At 38.5% G+C, this 22206-nt stretch overlaps 1 protein-coding gene across 2 annotated transcripts; it reads left to right on the forward strand.

The window, feature by feature from the left end:
* The first annotated feature begins 536 nt into the window (after nucleotides 1–536).
* Nucleotides 537–20803, forward strand: LOC107075560 (uncharacterized). 2 transcript variants are annotated; one of them, XM_069183876.1, is made up of 25 exons: nucleotides 538–1072; nucleotides 1582–3445; nucleotides 3546–3604; nucleotides 3884–4097; nucleotides 5015–5205; nucleotides 6481–6654; nucleotides 7089–7280; nucleotides 8129–8226; nucleotides 8459–8645; nucleotides 9207–9400; nucleotides 10035–10173; nucleotides 10360–10564; nucleotides 10850–11019; nucleotides 11746–11845; nucleotides 12742–12948; nucleotides 13149–13292; nucleotides 13553–13731; nucleotides 14592–14800; nucleotides 15806–15950; nucleotides 16095–16142; nucleotides 16981–17212; nucleotides 18261–18358; nucleotides 19378–19513; nucleotides 20131–20241; nucleotides 20350–20803. In XM_069183876.1, the coding sequence occupies exons 2-25, from the start codon at nucleotides 1655–1657 to the stop codon at nucleotides 20398–20400; spliced, it is 5274 nt and encodes a 1757-aa protein (XP_069039977.1). In that variant the 5' UTR covers nucleotides 538–1072; nucleotides 1582–1654; the 3' UTR covers nucleotides 20401–20803. The 2 variants fall into 2 exon arrangements, with proteins under 2 accessions (XP_069039978.1, XP_069039977.1); XM_069183877.1 differs by lacking the exons at nucleotides 20131–20241; nucleotides 20350–20803 and having other exon boundaries at nucleotides 537–1072; nucleotides 18272–18358; nucleotides 19378–19467.
* Nucleotides 20804–22206: the final 1403 nt, after the last annotated feature.

Below are 22206 nucleotides of genomic sequence, written 5' to 3' on the forward strand. Positions count from 1 at the left end.
TGCATTGATCATAATAGGATGTTTATATACTTTTTAAATGGTTTATCTGTTTGTCCTGCCTTTAATAGAAAAGGCCTAACTTTAGGTGTTTTTTTTTAAGAGAGCAAGTCATTTGCGTTCAGGTGAAATTACTAACCCCCTATATTAAAGACAAACAGATCGACGTTGAGATTGAAAAAGTCAGTATACCCAAATTTAAATTAACCCCGAATTTTTAATCCGGGCCGGGTAAATGCGTCAGTCATGAGGCGAACGCATGCGCAGCTATAACACCTGTGCCAGCGGTTCGTCATCGGAGCCGCGCCAGGTTTGAAAAGAAATACTGTAACAGACTAACCATCTACTCATTAAAGGTGAAAAGTCCTTATTCTTCCAGGAAGACGGATATTGTTCAGGAATGTTATCCACATTCAGTTTGAAAAAACTACGTTTTAGTCTTCTAATGTTTATTTGTCGTTCAAGAAATAACACATTTTCGTTTCACCAGTCTTTGCAGCTAAAAAGGTTTAACTCTTGATTCTAAAAGCTAACAGGTTTTGTTTGTGTTGCAAATGAGATAGGCTTAATACGAAGTGTTATGTACATTTTCATATGGTTAAATGTTCATATTTTGTTTTACCAGTGTTATTTTGATGTTGCACTGTTCACCGTTTAAATTGTCTCCCTTTGAGGCAAAATTAAGTATTTTCATTTGAGTCATTTGGGAGAATAAGACTCTTAAATGCTCCTCTGCCCGTGTTTGTTTTAATACATACAAGTCAGCGAGTGTAGGTGATAAAAATTCGGGATACATAGATTTTATCAATTGAAATGTAAATAAAGTGGATTTTTTCTTTTTTCTTATTCGAATTGGAAGTTGTACGTCCCTCAATGCAGAGGCGGAGAGGCGATTTGTTTACGCCATAGCGTCACTAATCTGTTGCTGCGCTAATCCAGCTCTGTGCGCAGTAGGGGACATATTGTAGTAGCGGGTTTAAAACAATGGGGAGATATACAATTGGGACGTCTAGTGCAAACAGGTCAAACCTTATTGTGGTTTTGAATAAGTGCGAAAACATGCAGCAGTTTTAGGGTGAGTAGCGTTAAAATTTAAAGCGTTTGATTCCTTTTAGACGTTGGGATTTTTCACTCTGTAGCGCTTTCCTTTGTTTTCGTGAAAAAGGTGTGTTTTTTATCACGCGTAAGTACTGCCCACATACTGCACTAAACACGTTGTATTGAACAGTGTAAACGTTTGAATTCAAGGAAGTCTGAAGACGGCTCAACCTGATTCACTCGAATTTATATATAATTTAAATAAATGAAAATGGAATGTTTGGTACATTAACAATTGATTAAGAAAGTAATTACTGTAAGTAACACTTCTGTTTATGATATATATTATTGTAGTTATATTGTAGATATATTTTTGTAGTTCTTTTATAAAACATTTTATATTACTAAGTTTTTCCTGCCACAGATTGAATTGAATTACAGCGCAGCAGTAGTAAATTTGACATACTTCAAGCTTGATGTGATGAAAACGAATTGTGCTATTTCCTATAGCATATGGTATAACTAACAGTTTGCTGTTCATTATAGGTGTCTGACAGATTGTACAGAACCGACAAAGAAATTTCTGCTGACAGGGACTGTGTTGTAGCACCTTCACAAAATGGAAAAGTATCCCCAGAAGAAACCATCTGGGAAACCTTCAAAGACTCAGATAAGAAGAACACAAGGAAACTTCAATGTGCAGAGGAACCTGGGCCTTCTTGCTGATGATGGTAATGAGGTATTGGGAGTTCTTTCAATGTCCTGTCAAGACCAGCAGTCAAACCTGCTCCATTCTGCAGGTAGATTGAGCTCTGGGAGCACTGGCAAGCACTTGATCCTGAAACAAAGGAATCTTAACAATGAAGAGGAATGGCCAGCAACTCACAGCCATTACATGATGAAAAGCAGCCGACCTGGAAAAGCAACTCATCAGGACCTGGTGCACAGTATGAAACCAATTCGGTTTAGCAGAGATAACAGTGATCTCAGTTGCAAAGGCTATGCATCCGCCTGCAGTAATACTTACAGCTCAGTTACCAAAGATGATCTGCATTATGCATTCAAGCCTGAGAAACAGAAAGATATGAGCCTGCAGCATTTGGTGACAGAATCTGCTTTTCGTGCAAATAAGATGCTGGTTCAAAGCAATGTTCAAATCTGCAAAGCTCATGAAAAGCCTTCTGTTTTAACTAGTGATGTCATTTTTAATCCAGAGTGTTCTGAGCTTTCAAGTCAGGAAGAGCCATGTTTTAATAGAGGAACAGAGAACCCTTGTAATTTAAATGATTACAGTCCTGCCTGTCAGAAACTGGCATCTGAACATTTTTCCACATTTCAAAATGTCCTTGATTCATCTTGGACTTCTGCTAGCATGAAGATGTCAATGCTGGACCTTAGGAAAAGTGAAGATTTGCTAGCATCTGAATCAGCAGAACGACAGCCACCTAGTTCCTGTACAGCTTTTTCTTCTTCTAGTGATTCTGGTGATGGAACCGAGAATAAAGGACTTCATAACACACCAAAAAATATATCATGTTATTTTGTTCAAAGAGGAAGAAGTTGTTTCACATGCAAACTGGCTTCCAAGTCAGGTAAAACTATATCCATAAACAAGAAAGTCCATGAAAGCCATCACTTTTACCCAGAGAATATCAAGATGTCTTCACATTTTTGTGGTGATGATTCTGCAGAGCTGTCCAGTTGCCCACATGCTACCATTGCAGAATCACTACCTGTGGCAGTGGAGAGCTCAAAAAGTCAGAAAGGAGGCACAAAAGTTCTGTGTTCAGGGCTTAGAAGAGAGCTCACCTCGGCTGAAAACTTTGGTCTAAAAGAAGTAAGGTATCCATCATCTGTCTGTCAAGGCTTCAGCCATTTTAAGAGTACAGGAAAGGAACTGGTTTCTTTAGATCCCATACAACTTCAGAGCACTTTCGATACCGCTGATTCAAGTTCATTTATAAATGTGGAGATGGAAAAATATTCATTTTGGGCACACAGCATAACAGACAACACTGAGGTCTCCAAATGTGATTCGCTGATGGACAGTCTTCACCTAATTAAAGAAAGCTATAACTTAATACAGGAGGTGACTGGTGAGTCTGACACAAAGGTAGTAGGTATAAAGAGAAATCATCAACAGTTAGGCTGCCTGCAGGGTATTGGAAATTGTGATTTTACAACAGAAAATAGTCACACTAAACATAAAAGAATCAAATGTCGGGTTAATGTAGCTGATATGTGTTCTACTGAAGAGGAACAACCGCCTTCGTTTCCACAATTTCTTCCCGTGCATGGATTTAAAGAAAGCATTTGTTCTAGCAGAGGTGGAACCAAGCACTACAAGAGGAGTGTAGGTGTTGCAGAAATAAAACCCCTGTCAGCAAGTCATAGGAGCAAGTTATCTAAGGTAGGTAGATGTTTTGTTCGGGAGGTCAGAGGGCAACATTGTTGAGCGTAACATGATATTTCTAAGCAGGGTATGTTGACAACTTGGTTCTATTTTCCAGCAGCCTTCTGATCCAGTGAAGATATATAGCTGTGGCCCTGTTGTGGCAGCAAAAGGAAGGTAAAGCAGGATCCTTTGTCTCTTTTGACTAACTGACTACAATAAATATCAGATTGAAAGCAACAAGTGAAATTAGTTTTGATTAAATGAAAATGTTTAAATTTCTTAACTGCCATTATTTTCATTTCTTATTTAGTAGCTGATGGATGTTACTGATGGACATCATGTTTGACTCAAACTTTAAATCTGTGCTTAAGGATGTAACAGTTTAAAAAAGAAGTCAATGGAAGTGCTCCTTTTACCATTGAGTAAAGTGGTCAAATATTTCCTCTCACCTAGAGGATTCTTGTCACTGTACAGACACCAGCTTCTAGCCAAGTGTTTTGAGACGTGGGTGCAACGTGTGAGACAGAACGCTACAGCAAGGCTTGAACACAAGAAACAGCTGCTGCATTGGCAGGGGCTGGCAGGGGCTGTCCAAGTACCACACTTGCAGTATGACAACGTTTCAAAAAGAAAGAGAGCTGGGATGTTATCTCAGTGCTTTAATCATGTGAGTAACAGAAGGTTTCTGCTTCCTGTTTTAACCCTTGGACAAACATGAGTAGCATGGCACTGCTTGCTTTCAGATTGACAAAATGAAGTAACTGGTGTACACCTTGAATTATGGTCCACAAAGGGAGCCGTGATATCAGTGTGGGAAAAGTGGTTAATGTCTGATTATTTTGATTAGAACAAGAGCTGCTGGAACAGTGATAATGTCTTGTTCTTCCAGGAGAATTGTTTTTACCCATCCTAGAATTCTGTGACAGTGCATTCTCGGTTTAATCAAATAGGAGGCCAATGATATGTGCAATAAAATACAGTGGTTTACTATTGGTCTATATGATAGCTTTTACGGGGAGTTATTATGTCAGAATCTCAAAGTATGAAAAATGTATTTTCGGAATTGCCAACCAGTCAGTATGCAGTGCTAGTTCTATACCATTATCTCTTAAAGAAGTGAAGCATAAATTACAGCTATTGTGTGACAGTGCGGTGTTCTGAAACTATATCCCAGTAAGAAAAGCAACATGAAATGAGAGAATCCAGCCTTTATTACTGAACTTTAAGAAAAAAGAATGCCAAAAATCTTGTTAAAAGGTGTTTTGTTCCATTTTTGCCCTGCAGATTCTTTTTGCACTTATTGGAAAAGTTTCTTGCCTGGAGGCCAATGTGCAATAAATCACAATAATATGTCATTTCCTCTCAGGTGTAATTCATTGGACAAGAAGTTGGAACTAGCTACTGCTTCAGCTGCAGCAATGGCTTTCTCACACAAGTGTAGTTTGTAATATACAGCTTAAAACAAATTAACATCATTTAAACAAAATAGCTTAGAAACTATTGTATTTGTATTTTGTTATTGCAGGTCATGCTTCTGATTTATAAAATTGTTATATCTAACAGAACCTTTTTTTTCTTTTGTAGTGGAAAGAAGCTTTTGCACGCAGACACATTTTTCTCAAAAAGACCACTCCTGACATTGATTTGAACGTGGAGGCTTTAAGAAGACGCCTTGTTCGACCCAGTAATGAGCTCATTTTAAGATCTGCTTATTGCCCACGGAGGAGGAACATCACATGCCTGCACATACCCAGGGCTGCTGAGATACACTATAAGTATGTGTTTCGACAACTTTAAATGAGCTCAGTGTCAGTTCTCAAGCAAAGTGCAGTGCAGTACCTTATTTTAAATTGTTTTCAGTTCTGCTTGTTTTGATTAATTAAAATGTCAAGGCATTGGGGTTGTTTATACCTTTTAAATACCTGCTGAACCCCGGTGCAAGTAAAAAGTTCCATCTTAAGTGGGACTTATGGTTTGGAACTTTACTAGGATATTTGATTCTACACTACAAATGGAGTGCTAATGTTCATGTATTAATAGTGTTTCACATTTTCTGAGTTTATTTTTATTACATGACATCCCTTTAGACCTGCCTTGGATTGGTTATTGTTCACATTTCTACATACACACCACAACTCTACTAATTACAGAACAAGGTGCGATGCTGCTCACTTCACAACACAGCTGCTTGAATGTTTTGGCTCAACAATCTCTCATGCAGAGTTTACAGGTGAAGCTGATCTCAGTTTGAGTGACATATGTGTATGCTCACCCTATTATTATTGCTTGTTATTGAATTAAACATTTCAACAATATACTCTCTGACAGACACATTTAGTGTTTAATAATCACAAATAATGCTTGTACTCACAGGGCAATGAATATGTATTGCTAAATAGGGATTTAGTGAGGATGCGGTATAAGCTAATTGCATTTTAAAGGGACAAATGCCATTGTAAAATAGACATAGAAAATATAGAACACCTTCAAATAGAGATCTTCTAACACTAATCCAATCACTAGCCTGATTTCATTGAAAAGATATATGTGGGTTAGCATTGTCATTCTGTGAAGCAGTACCCATCTTACTGAGTCTGGTCTACCGGTTTGGGCTTTGGACTTGATACTGCCAGGTGGTGGGTTCAAATACTGAAATGGCATTGATAAGACTCCTGCAGTAACATGCTCCATTGTGAAATGTAAGACGTGTGTTACAGATTACTCATACTGAAGCTAACAAAACCAAGTCTGCTTAATTGTAATGAGGACCTTCTTTTAATTCTGTGCCTCCACAACCACAGCTAGGAACAGTATAGAATGCATGGCTTCAGCTTTCTAAGCCTTCACCCTATATTACATACATTATGTACCGGTACGTGAAAGTCTTAAAACTGTTTAAGCTGGGACTTTCCACAAGTTACATTGGTGTGATTTGTAACAGTCCTTCACTTTTAGAAGCGAAAACAGTGTTAAGTTTTTATGTTACCATTCTTTCCAGTCTCTGGCAGGAGGCATTATGCAAGGTTTATTTATTGTCTCTTCCTTGATAGCTTGACACTGCTGTGCAAGCACTGGGCCATCTGGAGACAGCTCAAGATAAAGAAGAATGCAAGAAGACAACAGGAGCAGGCCTTCTTTTGTATGGAACACACTCTGAAGAAGAAGGTCTTTATGGCCTGGAGCACAGCTGTGTACAAAACATGGCTTGCCAAAAAATGTTTTAGGTAATTTGTGTGCTTAATACAGTAAATCCAACTTAAATGATATTTTAATAGCCCATATTAAAAATTCATGTTTATGTGCTCTGTGCTTTATTACAGAGTAGAGAATAATACAGAATATTTTTTCAGAAAGGGTATACTGGAATGATAGGAGTGTTTTTAAAAACTAAAAAAGGAGTCTGGCGCATAGATTATGTGCATGAGAAGTTGCAATTAGAGAATGAGTGGTCCTTACTAAATAACCCTGTTGCTCAGAACACTTTAACCTTCAGATCAAGTCCCAGAGCAAAAAAAATGTAAAATTGCACAAAATCCTGTGCAGTTAGCAAAAACTTTAGCCATCTTATAATTCTTTAGATTTCTTTCTCTATCTTTCAGAATAAAAATACTATCTGTACATTTTACTTTCCATTGTAGTATCATTCTTATCTCCACAGGGACCATACAGTATCTGCTGTGTTCAAAGCTTGGAGTATGCAGGTGCAATATATTAAGTGTGAGAGACAGCAGAAAGGTTTTCTGACCTCCCAGTTTCAGAGATCTTGCCTTCTGAAACAAAGCTTTCATCATTGGAGATCCAGACTAGGAGTCTATCAAAGTGAACAGGAGAAAATACAAGAAATAGTCAGGTCTGTAACATTTAACCCCGTGTGGCCTGAATTTTTCTTTTTGCAGAAGAAAGTAAGAACAGGACACTGTAGACAGGTGTCCTTTGATTAAAAAAATACTAATACATTTTTATTGTTTTTCAACTTAAATTTTCGTTGTTGTACAATAATACAGACCATTGGGCTCAGAAGTCTTGACGAGTCACTGTGCACACATGTTGAATTGTGTGTTCTCCTTGAATCTGGCTGAGCAGCAATGATTAATGGCACACAATGATTCTTTAATAATTAAATAATTATTATTATTTTGTGGCACACAATTTACATCTGGCTTTTTGGGAAATCAATTTTAGCCAGCGTCAACCTCAAATCTGCAATCTAATGTCTTTTGACATTACTTTGATTCAGAAACTGTGATTCAGAGTTCACATGCTTTCTACTGATGTTCTAGTCCCTACAAGCCTTTAAAGGTTAAAGTACTGTGCACATTTTACAGGAAATTAGTTCACAGACATGACCTTTGTTATAAACTAGTTTGGTGCAAACACACAAAACTTATGGCTCAAACTATTAACGTGTGAGAGTGAAAGTTGCAAACACTGGTGTCTTACAATCTTTAAACTTACATTTCCAATTAATGACATATCCTTATGTTCTACAACACTTGATGTATATATATGTGACAGGGAAATGTGACGGATTATGAAATAGAACTCATTATGCACAATGCCCTGTCACATACATTTTTGCATAGATTGCATCTTCCTGCTTCAGTGAAGGACAAGTGGAAAGAGGAATCTGACAGCTTCATAACGATGATCTTCAGCTGTGTTTTTCCATTCCCTGTCCTTTATTTCATGGCTCTTCAGGATGGCAGCTCAGCGTTGGCGACAGGCTGCACATAAGAAGAAGCTTGAGGGCCTGTGCTCTAGAGCAACACAGGTGCTTTACAGAAGGAGACAAGCAAGTAGGTGGAGTCGAGCCAGCATGGGTGATATGTGATCCATACAAGGAGAAAGCCTTAGTATCACTGTAAAAAAAGTTGTTATGCAAAATTGTTCCTCTTATGTGCTAAATTATGGGTATGTTCTGGGCTTCAGTCTTGCTGCTGTCAAGCTCCTAATTTGCTTTTTTAAGGGATAATAAAAGACCCAAGTCCAGTCAACTGTTAAATGTGATAAATGTAACTGCCTTTTTAGTTGCCTTCAGGACTTGGCATGAACTCAAGGCCTCTGTCGATTTGGAGAGAAGCAGCGTGATGATTGTGCGCCATCTGCTGGATGAGAGAAAGCTGAAGGCTGCATTTGCCTCCTGGCACAGGTTCAGTTTACAAAGAAGAGGAGCGCAGCTGTTCTGTGAGAAAGCACAAAAAAGACAATTGCTGTGGTGTGTTTGCAAGCTTAATTTCACAATTAATCTCTGCAGCCTCATTCTGTGTCCCAATGCTGTTTGCCTTTGAGGAAGTCCGGTGCTTAATGGGTAATTCTGGGCATATAAACTGAGAGCTTCCTTACTGTCTCAGAAATCAATACTTGTCTATTGAAAAGTCAAACAAAATTAACTTGTAATTTCAATATGCATGGACATTTCGATTAGCCATACTAATAGCTTAGCTCCAGTGTGACTCCTGCTGAATGTTTTATGTTGATCAATGATCTGCAAAACAAAAATTATAGATGGGATAAATTTTAAATGAAACTTAAACATAATGTTGGAAATGTTTCAGAGTACTGCATTTAAAAACAACCACTACAATAAAAATAAAAGCTTACCTAATATAATGTAATATAAATGTTGGATGTATTTTTCTAAATCTATATAGTTATTAAAGCAATAATATTGGCTTTTAAAAGCTAAAGTGGAGATAAGTTTTATAAAATCATTAAGGGTCCTTAATTCTTTCCTTCAAGCTTACTTAAGCATATTGGTGTTCCTGGTTCCTTGCAGTTGCTTGGAGGCTTGGAGAAAACTTGTTCATCAGAAATCAATCTCAGTTTATTACTGGGCTAAACTTCAGAGGCACACGGTGAAGCTGTGTTTCCAGCGCTGGAAGCAAGACGTGGCACTGTTCTGTCTACAGAAGACGTTTGTCATCCACTTAGTTGAAGAAAGGCAGCGGCAAGCAAAAGATAAATGGAAAGGTTCTCTTTCTTTTCCCCTTGAAACAGCAAAACCCCTGAGACCAGATCAGGGTGCCAGGATACTCCAGAGTGTTCATCAGATATTTAATTGGTAGTCCTTTTTATTCTGAAAGTTATGTCTCAAAGTTAGTTTTCTTTATAGGAACTGTGTAACCTTGAAGTTATAGCTATTTCTTTTTCTTAGAGCTGTAACAAGAAGCATATTTTGCAGCAATTTCATTTTACCTTTAGATGTTAGTTCCTTGACAGCTTTCTTACGATTCAGATATAGGATAATTTACCTTAAATGTACTATTATTATTATGTAAATGTAATTCTATCCAAGTTGTGGTTAATACTCTTACGAGGATCTCACAGGATCTTAAATGATCAGCACCACAGTTTAATGTTTCATCCAAAAGACACCAACCCCTACAGGGCAATGTCCCTGTTCAGTATAATGGGGCATTGATTTGGATGTCAGTCCAGAGGGCAGAGCACCACCTACTGGTTAATAAATGCCACTTAGCTAAAAGTTTATCAGCTTTGTTGACATAATCACTTCATTAAAATGTGTGTGGGCATTGTACGAAGCTCTCATTGTAAGTGTCGATATGGGTGTCAGGATTAGTGAAGCTTTTGTTATTTTCTTAAGGGTTTCAAATGAAGCAAGTCAATGCCTTTTCGGCAATGATGGATCGTCACCACAGAGCTGATGAGCTGTGTGCAGCTTTGGTACTCCAGGGGGCCTTTCAGAAGTGGAAAGAGGAGCAATACAAACTGCAGATGGCCAGGTAGTAGGCCTTGGACAACAAATCTGCATCTGCGCTATGCATTGAAAAATCTGCCTCTTTATACAGTGGAATTCCACTGTATGCAATAATCATTCAGAAATACAACAATGGATGCTATTTTTCACACCAAGTCTCTCCTGCTATGGAATAACTCTTCTAAACTCTTTTGTTACTTTTGTTTTTTAGAGTATTTTCTGAAGCTGTGGAGAAAAGGAGATTAAGAGATGTAGTCAAGCACTTGCACAGGGTGGCAGAGCATGCTGTGAATGACGGAGTGCGGAGGCTCAGTTCTGCAGTGGAGCTGCGGGAGTTCCAGGCGCCAGGTCCACTCCCAGAGGACTCTCCCCCTGCCTCATTTCCACTGCACACAGCCTGCAGCTCCTTTCAGCAGGTACACACTGTTGCTGGGGTGTGAGCTCAGCTAATGGCCCACTCTTAATGATGAACACTTTGGCAAGTACTGGTTTACTTTTTACTTACAATTACAATAACTTTTATTGTGTACGAGATGGATAGTTTAAACAAAGTATGAAACTGTATAGGAAATTAAAAAATGCTTCTTATTTTATTGTTATGGTGTGATTTGATGAGACCGATGAAGTTGTTGAGGAGTACATTTCAGCCAAGGAGAGGTTTAATGGAAACGCAACGTTCCTTTTCATTTCCAACACTGAAGGTCATCCTGGACATTGTGGGGAGAAAGGGGCACAGAGGTCTGCACATCAGTTTAATGTCAGTAGAACACATGAAGAGTGAGAAGACCGAGCTGAATGACTGGTCAAAGGGTGCCCACGAGCAAGAGCTCCCTTTACAGACCTCCTCATCACCGTGCAGGCTAAAACCAGGGTCAGTCTTCACTAGCACCTCCCGTTTCTCTGCTATAACAATAATTCCTTGCATTATATAGCACTAGGTGACACAAGGCAGACTTTATGCACCAGCAGCCACCACATCAAGTGGCCATATTGTACCAGCTCATTGTGGAATTTAGAAAATACATTGATCTTACAGATTGCACCATGGGATCTTTAATAAGCAAGGAGTCAGGACCACAGTTTAATGTCTCATTCAAAGTACCGCATCTCCAACAACATGGTCTTCCCTACCAGTATACTCAGACATACAATAGGTTTGGAAATTCTGGTTCAGAAGGAAGCTCACAAGTCCACAATCACCTATACTTATCATCTGTCTACATCTCAGCCCACATAAGTGGGTTCTATGGTACTAATTTAGACTGCCAAGTGAGAACTGGTTCAGTTGATTGACAAGCAGAGTGGGATTGGGCTTACTTTGAAATCCAATAAATGTCACAGCTACAAATATTGACATTTTGGCCTTGGTGTGCTGTCTGACATACTGATTAAGCACACCTGGTGTCAAACATCACAGACTTTTCTTGTCATATTACAATCATTTAAAACATAATTGTCCCTTAATAGAGCAAGTCTGCACATAATGAGGTTACACGCCGTGCTCCCGGAGTGCTGTACCTGGCTGTTCAACTGTTCACAGAAAGCTGTCTGAAATGTGTACTGTGCTGTTTTGTTCTGATGATCACTGCCTTCACAGAATGACAACTACAGACAATTTGGACCAAACTGTAGACATCTGTACACTTCCCCATTGGGAGCACAGTACAGTGATGCTGAAAGGGCCTAAAAGATTAAAGGTATTTATGTCTTTTATCTTGGCTGTGTCATTATTTCTGGATAATTCACCATAATACGTCTGCTAGGATCTGCCAAATTAAGGGTCATTATCACAACTGAGTTCCTTGAAGTTAGGAGATACAAGTTAGGAGTTGGGAGGAAAGGAGATACAATTTTCAATGGAGTATAACCTTAGAGAACTAGAAGAAAAGACTGTGGTTCCCAGTAATGTACTTTAACTTATCACAATTGGAAAATACCTGGACAAAACATTAACTTTTCAGAAATATTCTTCTCTCTGAGCAATGAAGAAAATGTGGTGCTGGAAACATACTGTAGAATTTGCATTGGAGGCGAATAAGTCAGAATGGGAGATTTGTTCTTATTATCGGCAATATCTCAGAAGAATATAAGAAAGGTTTGGGCCCATTAGGCACATCTTGCTTTTGATGTTGGTAGTAATTGATCTAAAGATCTACAGTATTTCTTTAAAGAAGACAAGATTTTAACTTCCACAGCATGGCGGACTATCTTGTTCCAGACCCCACAGGTTTGTGTAAGAAAGTGCCTCTTGTTCTCAGTTTTCCCCTTAGTTAGCAGCTCTGTATTTTGATTAAGAAGTCTATTGGACTGGTGTGATCAGCGGCTTTCGCGATTCTGAATGTTTTAATTGCCTTCCTTTGTAGTCTTCATTATAGTCAATATTTAATCAAACATTTAATATAAAAGCTAGAGCCACATACATACAGTATGTAGCTTTTGATTGCTGCAAAAATGAGAACTTTATTTCTAATGGACATTATTCAGTATTTTTAAATGACAGTATTGCCACTGTATGCAGTGTATCAGTAAGAGTTTAGGGATTTCAATTTGATGATAATCTGTGCTTTGTAATTCAATGTTTCCCTCTTTGCAGGCTTTGGTTCGCTTTGCAGTCAACAGAATCATGCACCAGTCCGTCAGCATGGCCTTCCTTCAGTGGAGGCTTTACGTTTCAATGCGCAGAGAAATAAATATTCTGACTGGCTACTTTAAAGGTTACAGGAGCCAGTCGGTAAAGAGCAGTGTTTTTGATACCTGGAAGTGTGAGACAGTAAAACAGATCAATGCTAAAAACTGCTGGGTACAATTTTTTTTTCTTTCAGTTTCAGTTCTGTTTATTCTAGGAACAGATTAGGTATTCAATATTGTTGTGTGTTAGTTGTACTCAGTCACAACATGATACAACTTTTTGTTATTCCGTTTATTTTAACCCAGTAATATATTAAAGGAATGATCACCATGACTACATTTGATTTTTAGCATATCCATTCATCTTTTCAGGAGACGGGGCTACTGAGCAGAAGTCTGGACCTTTGGAAGAGATTGGTGTTTCAACAGAGGAGAAAATGTCTTCTACAGAAGAAAGCAGTTCAGTTTCACAAATCACACCTTTTAACTCTGAGCTTCACAAGTTGGCAGAGAAAGGTAGTGAAAGAGAAATGGCATTATCCAAATATGGAAAGGTGTTTCTACGAAGTTCTTTGTATGTTTGTATTTGGATCAATTGCTAGGAATGAAATAGTTATATACCAGCCATCATTTCTTTTTGTTATCTATCTAAGTGTCAGTGTACCATGTTGACAAGGTTGTAATATTTGTCATTTGAAAAATACTGTAGAAATGTTTGTAATGTGTTCCTTTCCACACAACCAAACCAGTCTTTGTGTGCTTTTTTTCTGATTAAGAGGAAACTGAAGGTCATCAATGGTGATGCTGAGGATCTTGTCCAGCAGGAGAGAAAAGCTCTGTGGTTTCAGAAGACAGTGGAAAGACAGAGGGTGCATCAGAGCTTCACTCTGTGGGCTGCACATGTACGGCAGTCCTGCAGAGTGTTAGTCTACTATAGACATGCTCTCTTAACAAGGTAAATACTTGCATTCACCCTTGAAAAGTAAATTGCTAATGTCACACCAACCTGGAGCACGGTGCCCATTTTCAAATTTTATATCTTTCTACCATTTCTTTTCATTTTACAGTCCAGTTGTGGAAAGCATGGTGATATGATTGCTAGCACTGTTGCCACACAGTTCTTTGGCTTCAGTTCTGGCCTTTGGCTCCATTCTGTGTGGTGTTTCAGCTAACTTCCCAAATATATTCAGGGTCAGTTAGCTTGACTTCTTTAAATGATCAATGTCAGGGATCATTCCCAGGTACCCCTGACAATAGGAGATGAGCTCTGCACCGTATTACTCAGAAAGAAAGTCATGTAACCCTAACTCTCATTGAGTCTAATCTCATTAGGTTCTTTCCTTATGTTTCACTATTACATTGATGTGAATTAACAATACGTATAATGTGTTCCTTTTTTCCCCCATGTACCTGTAAGATGTTGTAATATATCACTGATTGAAATGTAGATGTGTTTAAATGGTAAAGACAAAAATATTAGAAAAGCAACAGCCATACACATTTGCATTCTTGCCGACACTCTTTTTGACCACACGTGCGTCTTGTTTTACTTTAACATATAAAAACAACATTTTCTCCTGAAACAAAGATTAACACCAGTTGCATTTCTTGAAGTTGCACTGAAAGTAACTCAATTGTCAGGAGAAAGGTAATAAATGCACATTTTCATGAGCTGCCAGTGTGCCATTTTGGTTTAATCTGGGATGGCCGGCCCTAGACTAGCTTTGAGGTCTTAATGAAAGTAGCATATGATTTCCCCTCTCGCTGTGCTTCGCCTCCCCTCAATACTGTGAAGTATGATCCCCTGTGTGGCAGAGTGTTTGTTGCCTGGGAGAGCTGGGTGCAGCGGGACAGGGAGAGGAGGGCTCTGGCAGCACAAACAAGCAGGCTGCGCTGCTGTCGCCTCCACTTCGCTAGGTGGAGAGTCTGCCTGGCACAGCACCTGGAAGCAGAGAAGAGGATTGCTGACAGATGTGTGCAGCACATCAGGCAGACTCTGCTCCACTGGCATTCACTTACACACCGTGAGTCTCGCCGTGAATGCTCTTATTGTGTGCGCCGCGGTCTCACAAGTGTTCTTGTTCTTGAAAGGAGAAGATCAAGAAGGGAACTGATACAAGTGTTTACAATCCTCAAAGGCATTGACAGAGTCAACCCATTGGATCTCTTCTGAGCGAACAGTGAAACACAAACCAGCAGACAAAAGTGGGAACGTTTTTTAACTGAGAACGGGAGACATTTCTTTACACAAAGGACTGTGGGAATATGGAACAAGCTACCCATCTATGTTACCCAAGTCGATACCCTGGCTTTTTTCTAAGAAATGGCTGGAAAAGATCATTGGATCAATTAGCTACTCACTGCCAAATGGGCTAGATGGGCCTAAATATTTCTTTCTTATACAAAGACCTTTTCCCCCTTTATCATTTAGATGTGATCAATCATAATCACAAGAGGGAATTCTAAGAATCACACCAGCGTGTCTACAGCACATCAGTGGTGTTGTATACAATCACTGAAAGTATGGAATTTGTTGTTAATTCAATGTCTCTACTAGGCAGATTGTAATGCTAATGTATGATGTAAATCAAATAGCATAAACATTACATTAAAGATAATCATTTTTACACCTATAGAAACATTGGTCAAGTTATCTCATCTGCTGTGAGTAAAATTACAACTGTTTCAGTGAAGTACTGGTCACACAGAAGCCAGAAAAAACAGGCTTTTCATCCTTACAGACTCATAAAAGTATTTTCACACTAGCTTTACAACAGTGAAGCCCTGATTGTACAAGTAAATCTACTTTAAAACATTACTTTTACAGGCTCAGTTATATGAGGCAGATAAAATATGTGCATCCATCCATTACTGCAAAGTAAAGTATAGTAAAGGTAACAGCAACCCAGTGCCAATCCCAGAAGTTTAGGACACACAGGCTCACATGAATAATTCAGATATACCAATGAACCCAGCCAGCATTTAAAATGTGTGTAATAGTGCCTTTTTTTGTTGTATGTTTTGAACAGATAAGTGCCAAATCCGAAACCTTCTGTCCGCATTTTTGCACAATATGCAGAGGACTCTGAAGAAGAGAGCACTGTTAATCTGGGCACAGAGGTCAGAGAACCTGCAGAATGCCAAGATCTGCTACCAACGATCTGTAAAGAAGAGGTGTGTTGTTTTTTTGTGCAGATAACTTTCAAGACAACGATGGAGTAATAGAAATAAGTAGTGGGGCCTAACCCTAAACATGAAATGAGGGGGATGCTCTTCCCTACAGTCAAAGGGGTCACTGGTGTCTATGTATTGTTTTAGATGTTTACAACAATGGCGCATGGCTGTGGTCCACGAGGAACACCTGCGGTACGATCTAAACATGTTTCTGGTTGTCAAAGCTGAGAGAGACACGCGGATGGCTTTCGTGCTGTGGAAGGAGCACTGTGGCAACAAACAAGCTCACTCCCAGCAGAGACGCGAGAGGATTCACAGTCTGGTTGAGCGAGCTGCTCTTCACTGGAGGCGGATCATGCTTCTCAATCATGCAGATACTCACTACAGAGGAAGGCTGTCTCGACGCACACTTCTGCGCTGGAGGCAAGCCCTGGCCTGCCAGCAGGAGAAGCAAAGGCAGGCTTGGATCGTCGGCAGGAAGTGGCTTCAGCTCACCCAGGAGGGCAGGGCAGGGTAACAGGAGGCGCTGACACCTTCTCTGGCCTGGCACAGAGATGTGGTTTGGCCAGTTGGTTTAGATCCTGGGTGTCAGCATACCAGCTCTCCGTAAAAGGCAGAGGCGTCTACACCCAAAGTCAATGCAAGAGATAAACAGAACAAGTCTGGCACTTTTCCTTTTAAACTGTCAGATATATGTGAAAATGAAGTTAAAGTTTCTGTTTTATAAAGAGGCTTATTTATTCATGAAGGAAACCCTCTGGTTTTATGTGGATATAGTATGCAATACTATACAATGTCTCCTCTACCAGTAGAGGGCAGTGAATTTATCACGTATCTATTAATTACATCTGTTGCCGGTATGATTAGTTTCTTTGATTGAATGCTAACCACCAGAAGAACAAAATGTTCTGAGGATGAGATGGAAAAGTGCCAAATGTTTATTAAACTTCTAATAATATATGTTACATATGTGCATATGTTACAAAAAGAGACACATTGATCAAATAACTTGTTAATTTCTCTTCTATAGAGTGTTAAAGATTTGGCATGAAGTGACTCAAACCAACCTGACACGCAGCAAGACTTCATTTTTGGCACAGTGGCATGCACAATTCAGAGAGGTTCAGCAAAGACAAAGATCTTTGGAATGGAGCCTAACCAAAGAAGAGAATTCTTTGAAAGCAGCTGTGATACATCACTGGAAACTAGCCACCAGAGTGCAGCAGGCACACAGGCTTCACAACAGGATTGTTCTGCTTCAGGTAACGTCTTCACTGCAAAGAATTTGAGATTTTGTGTGCATGTATGGGCATGTTTTGCTAGCAATTTGGAGATGAAATGTAACAAAATGTTTCAATACAGATATTAACTCCTGACAAACAGGCAATTTGTAGGGAATATTCCTACATTTTTTAAAATTAAAATGTAATCTTCTTTTGAACTGGAAAGTGTTATAAATGTTTGTTGTGGGTCAGTTTTAAACCCACGTGGAGTGGGGTATGTAGTCAATAAAAATCGAAAGAATCAAAGGGAGGTCCCTAAAAGAGTATGATTTTCAAATGTATGCGTGTGAATCAGGTCCCTTTCCAGCTTTTTTAGTCATGAAATACAAACACTAAAGATCGACACTAATGACTGTAGTATTAAAAGGTTGAGAAAATGTGTCACCTGGACATTGTACTGTTCTCATGTTGGGAAGGACTTTTAGCATTTTGCACCAGAAGCACATCGTTACATTTGAATTCTCAGTGCATAACTAGGAACGTCATGCCACTGACGTCGATTTAGATAATGAGCATATTCAAAGCATATATTTAAATGATAAATTAATATATATGTAAAATAGGTATCCCCCAAGGAAGAATGTCTTAAAGACAATACGAGACAGATATTTGTGATTTTAAATGAAAAGGGACTTACTCTGTGACAGCACTGAAGCACTTTTAAGAATGGCACTTAGTGGAATAAACCGAATGACTGACCTTGTCAAGGGTAACAGATAACTATACCTGTGCCCCACTCAGCATTTCAACCTACAAACGTGCACTTACAATATTCACAAACAGAGGACCTTTGTATAGCATTTCTCTAGTTTTTTTAAAGCATTTGTTCAAAAGAAGTGCCAACTGAAATACCAGCACTATTGGCTCATTTTAATCTCTTTTTGATTATATCTGTACGTAGGTAAAAGCAACAGTACTCAGCATTCTCCAACGTGATAAAAATGTTTGCGAAGTGAATGATCTCCCTGTTTCACATGTTCTTTCTTTTTGACCTTTAAAATGTCACACTATGCACTTCTCTGAGAAGTACTACTCTAGATGGAGATGGCAGGTTGCAAAAAAATGCAGAGACAGAATTATCTTGAATACAACGCTGACCGAAGATTGGTACCATATGAGACTCTGGTATGGCTGAATTGTGAGGAATCACAAATTAATATTTTCATTTTTATTAAAAATGCGCATCGTTATTCAGTATTGGCTGGCAGAGTAGGGTTGATGCAGCTGTAAAGGGATTTTTGAATATTCATCCCTTTATGCACTTTTTAATCATCCAGAAAGTTATTAACATGTGGAAAAACAAAAAGCCAGTTAAACAAAACTATTAGAAAAATATTCCTGATATTAAATTTCTTTATTTACAATCTACCCTTTTCCTATCAAACAGTTCTTGGCAATCAGTAGTAGAGTTAACTAATAAAACATATTTAGAAAACTAGCTTTTTTTAATAAACATTATTATTAGTAAATCATTTACAACGATTATTAACACAATTCCATGTTAATCAATTACATGATACAAATAATTTTAATTGCAGTTTACATCCCCTAAAGTGTTATCAAAATCCCTTTAGAGTGACATTAGTCCCAATCAGTGTTGACATGGCTTTCATCTCATGGAATATTCAGGACCAGGGTCTTTCCAACATCTGCACTAACACTCACTGTTGTTTGTATTTCACAACACTCCCTGTTGATGCCAGGCTTTCTGTGTTTTTGTTTTTGGATTTGATTCATAAAAGGCTAAAGCAAACATGCTTCTAGAATATAAATGACTATTGGTTGGTTACAATCATTGTTAATCATTTACTGTCCAGGGCAATGCATACTACAGCTCAAAGTTAACCAACTTCTTAACATTGCATTGAATATTGAAGTCTTTGGGCCTTCACGTGAGTGTAGTACATTACTTTAACTGTCATTTAATTTATAAATGTGGACATTTAATGGCACACATGCATTGATACGCATATATGTTTGTTTTTTTTAATTAGCACGGGACTTTCCAGATTAATGGCATAAGTCAATTTATTTTCATAACACAACACTGAAAACTAAAAGCTTTTGTGCCCTCTCAGTGTTCTTCTGTGCAGCACCATGAAACCTCTGGGGTTATGCATAAATTTGACCTCCTGTTTCATTAGTGAGAAGTACTGGAAGAGGTGGCACTCAGGAGCTCTCCTGCAGAAGTTTCACAGGCGCCTGCAGAGAAGACGCACAGCTCTCCTGTGGGATCAGTGGAAGAGCGAGACTGCAGCCATCCTGTTCACCAGGAGCATGGTGAGGAGTACGAAGGCTATGGGTTATGCACACCACCACTAAATCACCATTACTAAGCTTTAGCACAATGAAAATTCATACTCTTTGGAGTGTTGTAATATAGGTCCCATTTTGCTAAAGATTCATAAACCTCCCACCCTCAAAACAGAGTATACTTTGTGTAGCAAAGTCTGATCATAGTATGTAACAGTAAAGCTGAAAAATGGTAACTCACATTTGACAAATAAAGGCATTTTTAGATTCTTAACAGTGTTTTTTTTAATATTGTTGCATTCTGAACAACTGCAATTCTATAGACTTTGCCTGCTTTACTCCATGGGGCAGATTCTTAATTTTTATCGATCTTGTTTTTTATAATATCAAAAAGTGTAGCGTATTACAGACTCCTACCATGCCTGTATTCAAGGTTCCCAGACTTCCTGGAATCCAGTTATATCCCAGATTTAGGGGCATTTTGTATGACATTCAACAAGGGTGTTGAAGCTCGTGTCTGACTAAATTCAGTACCCCAATTCAATAACAAACACATCGAAGCATGTCTAAGCATGAAAAGTAAAATCATCAGAGTGGTCCAGAATGTGAAAACTAGCACTTAAATTGGTGCCTCTGCTTTCTAGTATGAACAGAGCCTGCTGGGGAAGGCTTGGAAAATGTGGAGGAAAAGGAGGATACAGACAAGAGTTTCTGTTGCATTTTTGGTGCAGCAGAACAGAGCCTTGTTAACTGAGGTAAGAGCAGTGGTGGAACATCTTCTAAAATTATGCTGCGCAATTCAGTAAGATCTGTATTAGAAATCTTTAACTGTGCTTTAAAAATAACCTTTTCTTCTTGAATAGGTTTTCACTGCCTGGCACAAACGCAGCTTTGCCCAGAAGATGTTACATTAGACAGAGGAAGGGTGACGTGGTCATGTGTGACAGAAAAGTATGGACTTTGGATCTAACTGGTGGTGTGATGGTGCTTCTCTCGAGACTTGCAGTGATTGTTGCAGTCCTGTAAAAATCAAGAAACCATCAAACCTGTTAGATGATTTGTATTGTCTATCGCGATTGCATACTAGAAAAGGAAAACAAAATGTGCATATTCATTTGTGGACTTCTAGTCAGATGTTGATTACATCTCTACATCCCTTGTAGTTTATTTTAATCTACCTAAAGATGTATAGATGTTTAATAATTGTCACAGTACTGTGTCCAGGGTGGAACTCCTGCCCCCTCATTGGTCAATGGAAGAACTGGTTGTGTCATAGATATGAGATTAATATATAAAAGTGACCAGATTTCTTTTTCATTCCTTGTAATATTTCAGTGTAGTGCATAGTTCTATTTTCTCTCCAATTGGTACAGTATTCAGTTAGCTATATGAAGTGAAACTGGATTATAAATAATAACATAATAAATAACATAAATGATTTGTTTCTGAAAACATAAAAGACAGATCTTCCATAAATTCCTAAAAATCCTAATCCTAGTGAAACCCAGCTCCCTGCAGCTCCCTCTTCATAAACAGACTCCTTTTGTGTAAATATTGGCATGGAGCCTTGCTGAGAAATGCATCCCTTAAGCACATAAACCACATAGCACATTCGAGCCAGGACTCCCCATACTGGCAGTGGATCTGCAATTTCAGACATCAACATTTAATTTGCTGGAAATTGTATTAACAGCTTAAATCACTATGTTTTCAAGATGTATGATTAGTTATGCTCTGAATTTTGTGAAATATTTTAAATGTCTTTGCACTCTGATATTACAGATTAATATTTTAAGAGCTTTTGAGTACAAATTCCACATTATTGATTGTGAAAAAGTTCAGATCCATGGTTTTACCAGAGTTTGTGACAGTTAATACAACCTGCTGTTACACAGACTGAATAAGTTTGCCTTACATGAGCAAACAGTTTAATGGCTAAAAATACTTTTATCATGCCTGTTACAGCATGTACTATACACGTGGCTGATTGGAGTAACCAAATGAGGCCTGTAGAAGGTTCTGCTAAAGGCAAAGCATTCTACACAGAAGGTATAGTTTCACTATCTCCAAAAGGACCTCAGCTAGACTCGAAGAACACAGACGACATGCTACTTGAGTCTTGTGGCTTAGTATTTAAAATAGTTGCTAGGCTCTGTGTGCTGTCAGTTCATATTTTCTAAATAGAATTAAGAGCAGCGGGAGCATTTTTAAACGGTATCCTTTAATCTGAAAAAGAAAACAGATTTTGCATTTTTACATTTTATAGAAGGGAGAAAGAGTAACAGTGCATTCTCTTGACCTTTCACACACTTCCATTACAATGTGCAATTGCCTGTTCCTCACTCGGGGGGCCAGTGAGTTCACTTGTGGTGTCTCAGCTGTTTCTTTACAGCTCCTCCCTGTACTTTCTCATGTTACCAGTGTTCTCCAGAGCCATTACCTCAGTCTTTTTGGCTCATAATGGCCATTTAATGCTGCAGTACAGTACTCTGTAGAACATTCTCTTTTTAAGTGTTTAATCCCGGTCCCAATTTCTTTAAAAAAGGCAAATAAGTGTGAACTACAATTACAACTGTGTGAAAAATAGCCATATTGTAAGACTGTATAAACACCCTCTATCTTTCAGGCTTTGCAAGAATGAATTACAAAGCACAACCAGTTTATACAGTTTATAGAAAACTGTTTTGTATAAAATGTATTTTATACAAAAATATGTGTAT

The sequence above is a fragment of the Lepisosteus oculatus genome, chromosome 25 (assembly GCF_040954835.1).
Source record: "Lepisosteus oculatus isolate fLepOcu1 chromosome 25, fLepOcu1.hap2, whole genome shotgun sequence".
NCBI classification, from domain to species: domain Eukaryota; kingdom Metazoa; phylum Chordata; class Actinopteri; order Semionotiformes; family Lepisosteidae; genus Lepisosteus; species Lepisosteus oculatus.

Excerpts from the sequence above, each read along its gene's own strand:
- LOC107075560 (XM_069183876.1), top strand. The coding sequence starts at position 1,655 with ATGGAAAAGTATCCCCAGAAGAAACCATCTGGGAAACCTTCAAAGACT. Across the intron at positions 13,732-14,591 it reads AGACATGCTCTCTTAACAAG|AGTGTTTGTTGCCTGGGAGA; the intron begins GTAAATACTTGC and ends CCTGTGTGGCAG. Across the intron at positions 19,514-20,130 it reads TCCTGTTCACCAGGAGCATG|TATGAACAGAGCCTGCTGGG; the intron begins GTGAGGAGTACG and ends TCTGCTTTCTAG.